This window comes from Camponotus floridanus, unplaced genomic scaffold, assembly GCF_003227725.1.
Source record: "Camponotus floridanus strain SB8 unplaced genomic scaffold, Cflo_v7.5 scaffold49, whole genome shotgun sequence".
Lineage (NCBI taxonomy): Eukaryota > Metazoa > Arthropoda > Insecta > Hymenoptera > Formicidae > Camponotus > Camponotus floridanus.
In genome coordinates this window covers 954147-967919 of record NW_020229647.1, presented here as the reverse complement: position 1 = coordinate 967919, position 13773 = coordinate 954147, and the positions used below count along the sequence as shown (strand labels likewise).

At 33.3% G+C, this 13773-nt stretch overlaps 1 protein-coding gene across 1 annotated transcript; it reads left to right on the top strand.

Annotated features, from left to right (window-relative positions):
- Positions 1-569: 569 nt before the first annotated feature.
- LOC105252056 (mediator of RNA polymerase II transcription subunit 12) lies at positions 570-9625 on the top strand. Its single transcript, XM_011259249.3, has 12 exons — positions 570-1113; positions 1350-2074; positions 2246-3026; positions 3360-3685; positions 3989-4520; positions 4631-5224; positions 5329-7043; positions 7145-7573; positions 7675-8155; positions 8400-8671; positions 8816-8977; positions 9067-9625. Exons 1-12 carry the CDS (start codon positions 570-572, stop codon positions 9280-9282), a joined length of 6777 nt encoding a protein of 2258 aa, XP_011257551.1. The 3' UTR covers positions 9283-9625.
- The last annotated feature ends 4148 nt before the right edge of the window (positions 9626-13773 follow it).

The window sequence follows — 13773 nt, the reverse complement described above, 5'->3', positions numbered from 1 at the left end:
ACTGGATGGACCAATCAGAAAGTTTCGCGGGCAAACGAGTGTCGTTCTGATTTAAACCTAAAGCCTATTTACATGTATTTTTTAGATTCAATTCTCAGCATACCTATCATGATACTCGATAGTACATGGACGAATCGAACCAGCAGCTGATAACAGCTGAAATTTTCTAATCTACATGTATAAACTATATGTATATATCTGTGACAATTGTATAAAAGTCTAAAGAAACAGTAAGATAAATGCAATGTAAGCCTCAATTAGAATAAATTAAGACTTTGTTCGCGACGAGCTTTGATCCCTCAATTATACATTAGTGTACTCTGATCAATGACAGTGATGCGGCGGTGATACAGTGATCTTAACGGCGTCAGAAACGTCGTCCAAGCAAGTCTTATTAAAATTGCGATGATGCGCACAAATGTAAATTTCGCAACGTCGATTAATAAATATTACGCGTATTCACAATTTACATGCATAAAAGTTCTGTTTATGTAGTTAGAATAGTTATAGCAGCTATAATGTTCACGATCGTGTATGTACTCTAACAATTCCTTGCATCCAATTGTACTATGATGGGCATATTGTACGAGAAAAGGCCGCTGAAGAGGCCGAGACTGGGTCCTCCAGACGTTTATCCCCAGGAGCCGAAGCAAAAAGAGGATGAACTTTCGCTTACAAATGTCAAGCATGGCTTTACTACTATACCTCAACTCGCTGATGAATTTGGAACAGCCAGAAGTTCCAATGTCACTGCCGCCAAAGTTGGCGCGTATTTTAACGCAATCCTCGCCAAAAAGGAAGAACTCGCGACGATGCCTGACACTGGTAGGAAGAGACAGCAGATTAATCCCAAAGATAACTTTTGGCCAGTGACAGCTAGAACTAAAAATGGTATCGAAGCATGGTTTAAAGATCTTTCGGGTAGCAAGCCGTTGGTCGCCCTCGCGAAGAAAGCTCCAAACTTCAATAAAAAGGAGGAGATATTTATGATGCTCTGCGAATACCAAGTGCCAATGTTGAGAGCAGCTTGGTTTATCAAGCTTAGTTCAGCTTATACGGTTGCAGTTTCAGAAGCCAAGATAAAAAAGCGTCAGCTACCTGATCCAACTACAGGTAAAACACAACTTTATTTCATATACTGTCAGGAAATACAGCTATTGTTGTCTTTTAAATTGATAAAATATAGAATCATTAAATAGGAAAATACTTTGTAAATTTTATAGGATTATCTTCTAGTTATTATTTTATTTACTTTATAATTTATTGTTTAAAACATCATAACTTAATAAGAATTTATAAAATTTCGTGATTATAAGGAATATTACTAAATGTGATTGTTTTTCTTGTAGAATGGACAGGTACCTTGATCAAATTTTTAAAAGATCAATTATCTAAACTGCAAGAATACTATCATATGGGTAATCATGTAGCCAATACCAGCAACAATAGTAGTACAACAAACAATTCCTGCAACAGTAATGGAACTGCTGTAACAAATAATAGCAGTACCAACAATAATAGTAACAATAACAATATTAATAATAATAATGCAAGCAATAATAACAATTCTGTTAATAATCAACCACCCACACCTACTTCGAGCAGTCAGCCTGTAACAGGCAATACAATGAATGAAGAACATAAATTAGCGCTTAAACAATGGCACTATTGTGTACAGTTGGCTAAATACATGTTTGAGGAAGGTTTGCTGGATAGACAAGAATTGTTACAATGGATCCTAGAATTATTAGATAAGATTAGATCTTCACCTTCGGAAGATGGTATATTGAAGCTTTTATTACCATTGGCTCTGCAATATTTAGAGGAGTTTATACAGTCTGAATTATTAGCTAGACGATTGGCATACTTGTGTTGTCGTAAATTAGCACATATGTGCAATAATATTGAAAGTAACAACAATCCTCAGAGTCCTTCTATTATTAAAAATGAAGTTAATAAAGATGCTAATGTTGCTGTCCAAGCACCATTAAATCCTTTGACAATTGCTTTTAATGATTATTTGACTTGTGCACATCACAGAGATATAATTTACAGTTTATCTACTATAATACAGGTAAACAAAATGTTATTCTCTATAGGATACATTATATATATATATATACTAATTTAGATATATTATTAATTTACATAAATTAATTCTATCACAATATTATAAGAAATAATAATATAAAATATTATAAGAAATAATTATATAAGAAATAATAAGAAATTTATTTAATTTTAGGTCATAACATTGGAGTGCTCCACAGCATTGGTCTGGAATAGCGTTGGTGAAGGAAAGGCTCCATCAGTTTTAAATGGATCACCTTTAGACTATTTACCATGTCCTCCTGCAGCTTTGCCATGTCCACCAGCGAGTTCCAGTAATCCTACAATGAAACAGCTCAGAATTGCACAGGAAAATATAAGAGCACGATCTCAAGCAGCAGAAGGTAGATGGTCATGCGACAAATGGCAACAGAGTAGTGCTGGAACAACGACTACTAAAGTGTTGGCTGCATTAGATGCTCTTGATCGGCATAGTTTTGATAGAATGGATGCTTCTAATTCACTCGATACGTTGTATGCAAAAATCTTTACATCATCCCTGAAAGACAGCTGTAACGAACGTGACACAAAAACAGAATATAATCCACAACAAGATTCAGCAGTGGTTGAAATTTTATGCGAATGGGCTGTAAGCGCTGAACGTTGGGGAGAACACAGAGCAATGGCGGTCGCTAAGCTTCTAGAAAAAAGACAAAGTGAGGCTACTGGTGAGACTAATGATAATGATGATAAAGATAGTACATGCAGTAATGGAAGTCCGCCTGTACTTCCAATCTTTCAATCTCTGCTCATGAAATTCTTGGATATGGACGCTCCCGTATTGGATAATACTTCATCTCAATCCAAGACTCAGTTTACAAATTTAGTTCATCTGTTCTCAGAATTAATAAGGCATGACGTTTTCTCACATGATGCATACATGTGCACTCTTATTTCAAGAGGTGATCTTATACAAGGTAATGTCAATATATATTTACTTACTTTAAAAACTACTTGTTTATATGTTTCAGTTTGTGTTTAGTAAAGAAAAATTAAATTATATATAAATTTATAATTTTTCAAAATCAAGAAATATATCTAATAATATTTTGCACTAATTTGCAATTTTTTAACATAACAATAAAGTACAAAAAAAGTGCTAAAGCATCTTAACATATTCAAAATGTTTCAAAGATATTTCTTAGACATAAATATTAAGTGCATGTTTTTTCTATCTTATTTTTTATAAAATATTTTTCTGGAAATTGATAAATTATTTAATCGATCATAAAATTATCTATCTTAACTAGGTCCAGTAGCTAGCAAACCTGGAACACCCAGTAACAGGGAACCAATCGATGAAGATAGTCTTTTTCCGGGTATAGATTTAAAACCGACTAAATTGGAAGTGTCAGATCATGGACGTACTATGGACTATGATGACAGTAAAATTGATGATGATTTAGACAAAATATTACAACATATTAAAGAAGACCAACAAAATAGCATGGATGCACCAGACAGTCCCAAAGAGGATGCATTAACTGGACATGGTGGTCATGAAAGTCTTGATTCAAAGATGCCTTCAAGTCATAGCAGGCATTTATTATATACTACTCATTTCCCTCTGCCACAAGTAATTTTTTTTAATATTTCCTTTATCAAACAATTTCAGCAAATTGTTAGATCAAATTGTGATCTCATATCTTCAGTATTTTTTATATGCTTGTTAAAATCGTTTAAATACAGATTATATACATAAATATTTTTAATACAACGTTCTCAATATTAAATTTTTTTTTTATAATTTATATAATTTATAAATATTTACTGATTTTTTATAATTTATATAATTTATAAATATTTACTGATAAATATTTACTGAATATTAAAATTTTTTTTTATAATTTATATAATTTATAAATATTTACTGATTTAGGATGAAACATGTAGTCAGCATGATTGTAATCAGCGACATGTATTACTTTATGGTGTTGGACGTGTCAGAGACGAGGCCAGACACGTCGTGAAAAAAATGACGAAAGAAGTATGTAAATTATTTGGCAAAAAATTTAGTATTGATGTCGCAGAAGGTGGTAAAGTAAAAAAACATTCTCGAAGTGAATTTAATTTTGAAGCTGTCACTATGAAATTTCAAAATCTAAGTTACTTTGATCAACATGTTGTGACATGGCAGTGTGCAACACAAGTTATAGAAATGCTCAACTTATTTTCAACTTCTCCATTCTATTATTTGCCAGTTCATGAGCATGTAGCTTTTCTTTTTGATCTAATGGAGCTGGCATTGAATATATATGGCCTAATTGATGTATGTATACAAATCCTGAAAGAGCTACCAGAAGTAGAAGTCCAATTGACAACTAGAAGTAGTCAATTAGTTCGAAGTTATACCACAAATTTGAGTTTGTATGTGGTTGGTGTATTAAGAAGATATCACTGTTGTTTATTATGTAAGTGTATTGATATTACTATCTTACATATATATTTAAATTATATATTCATATATAGAATATCATGTATTATGATATATATTAATTTTATATTTAAATAATTGTTACAGTATCACCTGAGCAGACGACAGCAGTGTTTGATTTATTGTGTAAAGTAGTGAAGCATGTTTCAAATCCAAGCGATTGTAGCTCGGCCGAACGATGCGTATTAGCGCATTTATATGATTTATATTCGACATGTTCTCTTCTGAAAACGAAGTCACACGGAGTGGAAGCATTTAGTAACGCTTATCCGAAAATTCGCGCTGCTCTTTATAGTACATTGCAACCAACACCTTCGAGCCATGTTTATAATTCGCAATTTATGGTGGATGTCTTTACTAGTCCACGAAGAGGTGGAAAAATTGAGGCGCAATGGGCGAGACAATTAAATGAAACGCCAGCGAATCGTTATAGTTTCGTTTGTAATGCGATTGTTGCGGTCTGTAGCGAAACAGATAACGATAAACTCAATGACATCGCTATAACTTGTGCAGAACTAACTGCATGTTGCAATGCTCTCAATGCTGAATGGTTAGGAGTACTTATGGCACTTTGTTGTTCCTCCAATAGTTCTGCTTTTTATATCGATGTGTTAAATCAAGTTGATGTGCAAGATTTGAGTATACATAATTCTCTGGCTATATTTACATCAATTTTAATCGGTAAATTACAAGGATATTACATTTCGTGATTATTAAATATAAAGTGTTGTAATAGCACTTACAGAATACAAAGCATTTTATAATTCAGTGATTTATATTTACAGCAAGGCACTGTTTCTCTTTGGAAGATTTTGTTGTGCATATAGCATTACCATCATTGGTGAAAACTTGTAATGATGGTCGTGGCGACATCGATATTGAAGCAGAAGCAGGTGCACGTTTAACCTGTCATTTATTATTGAGACTCTTTAAAACTGTCGAATGTCCGCAACCGGCTTTATACTCAGTTAGCACAAGTCCTCATCCACTTCCAAGTGGAAATACAAGAGGTTACAGCATAAAATTAAGTTGCGATAGGCACTTACTAGCAGCTGCACACAATAATATAAGAGTAGGGCCTGTATTAGCAGTGCTCAAGGCTATATTAGTTGTAGGGGATGCCACAGCTACTAAGCAACCCCCGAAAAAGGTGGATATACCCCTAAGCCATTCCAGTAAAGGAGGTGGTCCAGCAAGCGTCGGAGTTGGAGTCGGTGTAAGCAGTAGTGGACCCAGCGAATTATCAATCAGCCACATTTTAGGAACTAGTGATATCTTAGGCGGTGGTGATGATCTCGGTCTCGATTTAGCTATGTCTTCGTCCAGCAGTAGCGCCGGTATGACAACAGAAAACGTTAAGGGATTTTCTGATTTTGCTCATCATGTTTTACGTCAGATCTGCAGTCAGGAATGGGTGTTAGAGAGATGTTTACAAAATCCGGAAGAACTTTGTCATCAAGATATGTTGCTAGACAATATGTTGATACCACGGCAAGCGCAAAAATTATTACATATGATTTGTTATCCTGAAACTCCTATCGAAGCTTTTATCGATCAGAAAACTCATATTACGAATATTTTGGAGAATTTGGAACAGTGGAGTCTGAGAATGTCGTGGCTGGATTTACAACTTATGTATAAACAATTCGCGCCAGGCTGTAACGATCTTTCGCAATGGTTGGATACAGTTGCAAAAGCTGCAATTGATGTTTTTCAATTAAATAATACTTTGAGTAGCAAACCTGATAAAAGATCCGGTTCTATATGGCTAGTTGCTCCGCTAGTTTCAAAGTTGCCGAGTGCGGTACAAGGCAGAGTTCTCAAAGTAGCAGGACAAGTATTAGAATCTGGTAATTGGTCGAAAACAGCTGGTCGCGAGAGAGGTAGATCCAAATCGCCTTCCTTATTTAATCATCAGCCATTTTTATCATTGGTATTAACATGTCTGAAAGGTCAAGATGATCAGAGAGAAGGCTTATTGACATCACTACATTCACAGCTTTCACAGTTTCTGAATACCAGTAAAGAGGAAAAACATATTGGCTCTGAAGATCCTAAGACCAGAGAAGTATTGCAAGATGCACTGCAATTAAGATTCAGTCTCGTTGGAGGTGTATTTGACACAATACAGAGAAATACGACTGCTACAACGGACTGGGCAATTTTATTAGTTCAATTGGTCAGCTATGGTGTTATAGATTTAAATAATAATGCGGAACTTTTCACAACCGTTATAGATATGCTAGCAACGTTAATCCACTCTACTCTAGTGTCAGATTCGCAGTCTGAAAAAGATGAAAATAAAAAGCATTATCAAAATTTAATGAAAAAATTGAAGAAAGAATTGGGTGATAGAAATTCTCCGAGCATTCGTTTTGTTAGACAACTTCTACCATTACCTAAGTTGGCTATGGAAGTCATCACGTGCGAACCGGTTGGTTGTTTGACTGATACTAAAGGCAATAAAATTGCTGGTTTTGATAGCATCGATAAAAAGCAGGTACATTTATTTCATTAATATCTTTAAAGAAAAATATTTCTTTTCATATTACATAAAAATATTTTTTTTTAAATATATTAATGTATTATATTTAAAATTAGGGATTGCAAGTATGCGATTCTCAAAGAGTATCAGCGTGGGAGCTCTTAGAAGGTCATAAAAATCCTGCACCGCTTTCTTGGGCTTGGTTCAGAGCTGTTCGGTTGGAACGTAAACCTCTTACATATCAAAACGCGCACAAATTATTGCGATATCATACACACAGTCAAATTCGTCAGGCTAGTCATTATCTGGATCCGCCACCATTACCACCGGAAGATCTAGAACCTGATAAGAAAGAATCGGAACCTGGTAAAGCTGATACTCCAATGAGTATTGATTCACCAGGACGAGTTGGTGGTAGCGTGGGTAACGTCGGAGTGGGCAATGCTAGCACTAATGGTAAAGGGAAAGCTATGAAAACTAAACGTAATAGTAGACGTGTGAAAGGTGCTGCTACACCCACAACACCCATATCACAGCAGATGCAGGTGAATTTAATTATATATGATAATTAAATGATAATGATAATGATATAGTACTATATAAAACATTATTAAATTTAATACTTTTTTTCTTTTATAACTAATAGCAACCACCATCTCAATTGCAACAAATGGCATTCGCCAATCAACAAGCCCCTGTTACACAACAACCCGGAATGTTTACTGGACAACCACCGCAACCTCAACAGCAATGGTATGGCAATCAACAGACTCATACACCTGCGCAACAGTATGGCTATGGACAACAGTTGCCGCCTGCGCCGGTCGGTGGCCCGCGTTATGAGAGACCGGGGATGAATAATCAATCCAAGCAAGCTCTATCCAATATGCTGCGCTTGCGATTACCGTCCACTCAATTCATGGGCTCGCAGCAGCAGCCACCGAATGCTACGCCAGTTGCCGGACCGGGCGCATTCCAAGGAATGCAGAGGCAACAGTTTATCAGACAACAATTGAGAGCGCAGCATGGAGCACCTGGCATAAATCCGCAACAGGGCATGTTTGCGGCACAGCAGCAACAACAGCAACAACAACAACAACAAGGAATATATGCTGGAATTCAACAAGGTATGTATAAAAAATATAATTTACAGGCTTATATGTTGCCTCAATAAATAGCATTTACTTTAAAGAAAATACAGTTATTAAAATGCGTTTAACAAATTAAATAAATACGACATATATTATGAAACATTATATAGTTGCAATTTTAGTTAATGGTATAAAAAATTCATCAACATAGTTTACGACTATTTTTCTTAATAGTTTAAAAATATTCTTTAACATAGTTTACGACAATTTTCCTTTACAGGTATGAATCAGAATTATGCAGGATATGGTGGACAGCAAATGATACAGCAACAGCAGCAGCAACAACAGCAGCAAACGCCACAGCAAACACAGCAGCAGCAGCAGCAACAGTTGCTCCAACAGCAGCAGCAACAACAGCAACAAGGCATTTTGAATCAACAACAAAATATGATGTTTAATCAACAACAACAAATGATGGCTCCACAGAGAGGACAAGAATATATGCCACAACAGAGAATGCAACCTGGTACTGCAAGACCGCCCTATTTACAGGTATATTCAAAAATACATTTATGATATTATTCGATGATTAATGTGATAAAAAATAACTAATTCATATATGATCCACTCGCTATTTATTTAGAATTTTTTTAATTGATAATGTAAAGAATGAGAGATATGTTATTACTCATTTAGGCGCCAAACGTAACAATGAATACAATGGGACCAATGGGTGGAGGTGTTCAGAATCAACCTGCTCCTCCTTACCGACAATCTGCTGGGAAACCAGGTGCAGTTGGGGTGACGGGGGTAGGAACGACAAATGTTAGCTTACAGCAAAATCAACAATTTCAGCAGGTACGCAAATTAAGACATCGTGCGATAGCAGCATAATATTTGTAAAAAATTTCACGAATTATTGTTGTTAATTGTTTTTATATATATAGCAACAAGCGATTAATCAACAACGCATAAGGCAACAGATGTTGGCCATGCAGCAACAGCAAGCACAGCAGCAACAGCAGCAGGCCGCTCAACAGCAGCAGCAACAACAAGGTGGTGCTGGTGGCCAACAACCAACTCCTCAACTTGTAACGCATTTGCAAAGGCACTTGAGTCAACCACCACAACATTCCTATCAGCATCAACCGCCACCTTATTGAAAATATAAAAGAAAAATTCTACTGATTGAAAATGTGCTAATAAGATATCAATGGAACTTATAAATAATTGAAATAGATTATTTTATTCCGGATTTCACGTTGCAAACTAAATGAATAAGCGATGCCTATAACAAAAGGTAAGGTCTAAAGAAATTCTTATCAGATTGGCTGCAGTCTTTTTTACTGGTCAATATTTTTTACATATTTGGTGTTGAGATGCTATTATGTTTCTTGATATAAAGAAATCATTAAATTACAAAATTTGTATCAAGGTAAATGTCACAATTATTTTTATTATTGGATATTTGACAATTATTGTGGTAGGTTTTATCACATAAAATAATTAATTGAGAAATTAAAGATAAAAATACATTCTATATAGAAATTTTTTTAGCACATATAAAAAATTATGTTTAAATGATTATTCGATATATTATATATTGACTTGATATACTTCTGTAATCAAAAAAATTATAAACAAAAATTTTAGAAAAGAAAACAGATTTTTTTCTTTATGCAAATTCTTGTAAAATATTATTATTACTATGTAAAATCAAAGCGTATTATGAAGCGTGAATGATAAGGTAACAAGTATTGTATAAGATCATGTGTATTATAACTTGTGTATCTCACAAAGTAGATTTATTGTTATTGTTATCTGATTATTTAAGTGCTACTTGTATATCATATTTTTTACATAGAATTGTATATTATAACATTAATTATATATATACTAATAATAAAAACAAATGTATTTAACAAGAGTGCATTTAACACAAAGTCTCAGTAATAGAGTTGCTTAATAATTATTAGAATTCATAGACATAATTATAATCGCATATAAATTAGTATTCCTATTATTATTATTTAAAAGCAAATTTCATTCATTATTATTATTTAATAGCAAAGAATTTTTCCATTATAATAAAATCCTTTCGGAAATATCTTTGTTACTCGATAATGTTTGGAAAAAAGTACAATTAGATCTAAATAATCCAAATGTTATTATGGTAATTAAAATAAGTACGCACATACACAACGATATTTAAAACATTTAATACAGAGAGATAAAAAAACACGCAAGAAAAGTTGCGCTATTTTTTAATATTTGCATCTAATTGAAATTTCTAATATTCCAATAACTTATTGAAATAAGTGGAACATAACCTACAATTATTATACTCGTGCTCGAGAATCGATTATGACGACACTCGACTGTGATTGGTCCGCTGCTTCGATCGATCCTATCGAGAGAAATCCTCCGATTCTCGAAAGTTGAAGAACAGTCAGTAAAATTCCGCCGTGCCAGTAAAATCGTACTCGTATCGCTCCGAATATTTCTCGCGATTATTCCTGTCGAAAGGTGAATTTCGCGCGCGGTTCTTTGTCGGCAGTACTTTGAAGTTAAGTGAATATAAGTACAATTCATAATACACGCCGATATCGCCAATTTTGGAAGCATTGGCAATCACCTTTTGTGCACCCGTATTCGAGGAAAGATACCTTGTGTATTTCGCGTTATTTTCTCGCCGAAGCTGGACGCATCACCGTCAGCTAGGTATGCAATCATTATCGTACGCTAACATCGCGATTCGAATATCGCCGATTTGTCTTTTTATGCTCGATTAATATATTAATATATATCGGTTATATATATATATATATATATATATATATATATATATATATATATATCGGTTATAATTTTCTGAAAAAAGATTCGTCTACGAAATTCATGATTTTAAATATATATTTCTATATGAAAATTAAGAAAATTAGCGTTCAATATAATTATAAGTGTGTTCGGCATAAGTGTCTCAAAGTGTTTGATTGATCGATTGGAACAAAAAAATTTTGTTCCTTTCTGATCGATCAATTAGACACTTTGAAATATTTATAATATCAATTCAAACTGGTTCAAACGCGTCCAATGTGTCATGGTATATGTAACAAATAATAGAAGTGCAAATAATGGGCAATACGGAGATCACTAGAAAAAAGTCACTAGAATCATTATGCCATCTTTCTAATATTCACTTCTAATAAGCGTATCTATGTTATTTACAGGCTGGAGATTACATCGATTGTGCAACTCTCAACTGCGATTGGTCCGCTGCTTCGATCGAGAAATGCATATCTGTTCTTTAGAGCTGAACTGTCTGCACTGGACTGCACTAGTGACTAGATTATCCTCTTTCTACATTGGCAGGAAAGAGATAACTTCTGAACTAGTGCAACCCAGTGCAATTAGTTCAGTTATAAAGAACAGATCTTGCGATTCTCGAAGTACAGTCGGGGCGCGTCGCGAAAATTCGTATCGTATCGTATTCGTGTCGTACGGATATTTTTCGGGATTATTAGTGTCGAAAAGTGAATAGTCGTGATTCACACGCGATTTATTGTTGAGAGTGTGTCAAAGTTCCTCGTATATGCGAATACGTTGTGTATAATCCTTATAATATGTGCCGATATCGAGTTTAAAAATTCGGCAATGGTGCTTCGTGTGCTCGAGGAAGGACCTCCCCCATCCATTTCATATCAGTTTCTCATCGGAGTAATTCCTCGAGATAAAGATGTAATTGGCGGGCAATTGTCAGGTACTTATATCATCGTTTTTACGTTTATTATTACACATAAATATAATCATTGCTCGGAATTTATTGTCTCTTGCAGTTCGCTTTTTCATCTTATGCGCTTATACTTGAGAATAGCAATGTTATAAATATTGGCATAAATTTATTTCTCGATTCCTCTTCGATATATGTTGTGTATTCATGTATTAACATTCGGTTCCCCAATTTCGGATCAGTTAATATAGTCTATCTATCTAGTATTTGCGCCATTGCTATTCTTAATATTTGGCTTTACGATGAAGGAACTAATCGTAAGAGAAGGTAATATCTCGAGCAGGCTAAATTTATCATGATACATGATCATCATCGTGATGTTATTGACAATCGGTCATAAAGATTTTTCAATTATTTCCTACATTATAGTTGATAACTGAGAGAATTGATGGTAATACTAATTTTGAAATAGAAATTATCGATTGTGCATGTTTTATCGATAACTATCAAATTGTTCTTTACCTCATCATGAGAGATGGAGATAACATTAACTTTTTACACGAAATTATTTAAGTCTTTTTTTGTTGGATAATTAATTTAATTTTGTCATTATAAATGAACCGAGATTTTAATTACTGCAAAAATCATGTATTATTGATTATTATTTTATGCATATGTATATTATTTCATTTTATTAAAATAAAATTATTGCATATACGTATGTATTTAAAAGTTGTAAATAATAATAATTGCAGGACATTATTATTTATACAATTTATAATGTCTATAAATTTAAATGCATCATATATATTATTCTTATTTTATATTGAATTAATTATAAAAATATCCATTAAAAACAGAATCTGTTTTTAATTATTTATTAATAAAATTTTAAAAAATAATATTTTATAGTGCAGAAAATTGTGTAATATTAAAAATTAAAATATAAGTTGCTTTAATAGTTTATTATGAAACATAGTAAATGAAAGACAAAAATTACTAAAACATTTTTTTATAATTTATCCAACAAGCTTTACTAATAATAAGTTTAATGATGAAAGTATTTTTCAAATTTACTTAGATCGACATCGAAATTAATATATTAAAATTTAACTTATTTTAAATATAAATTATTATAATTGCATTGTGTAAAATTTATTGTAAATTTTTTTTTATATTAATTGATTTAATATTTAAGCAATGATTTCTTTTTTTTTGTAAAAAATTAATAAAATTAAAATAGTCATACAAATAAAAAATCTAGTTTTGAAAGACTCTTATTCTTATAATCTGAATATCTTTAACTTATTGAATATATTTAACATGTTATTGTGCTTTTGGCATACGAAGAGAAAACAACACATAAAAATATCATATTTAAAGTTTATCCATGTGCCATAATCTTTCCAATAACTTTCCAATAACTGCTTGATAAGCATTGTACAACTTTATGTAAATATATCACAATCATATAAAAGGATGCGGTTTGGAATCTATTAAATTATAAAAGATATTTTTCGCAATTTCCAATATTCTCAATATTTTACGTATCGAACGAAAATCAGACCTTTAAGAAAGATGAATTTAATTGTAAATCAGAATGTCTTTGTTTTATCGTGCTCACTACTTATGAAACTCACTACGCGAAATAAGCGCGAGCCTTTATGCCAAAAATCGCAAGCGGCAATCTCGTAAATGCGATTGGCCGTTGATGCCAACCCGACCTAGTATCTGATTAGAGTTGAGCTCGTAGCTCTCATCCCAAGTTTCTGCGGACGCTTCGGAAATCGCAGACTAAATCGCAGAGCACGAAACATCGCGGGCGAATTTGGAGCCTGCTTGCGAAACTTGATAAGCCAGCGCAATATTTTTCCTAGATGCATCTAGAATGCGTATGACTTGGAATCCTATTTCTGCCTCGGCG

Coding starts and splice junctions, on each gene's coding strand:
- LOC105252056 (XM_011259249.3), top strand. CDS start 570: ATGATGGGCATATTGTACGAGAAAAGGCCGCTGAAGAGGCCGAGACTG. Junction 5,225..5,328: donor ATTTACATCAATTTTAATCG/GTAAATTACAAG, acceptor TTATATTTACAG/CAAGGCACTGTTTCTCTTTG. Junction 7,574..7,674: donor CCATATCACAGCAGATGCAG/GTGAATTTAATT, acceptor TATAACTAATAG/CAACCACCATCTCAATTGCA.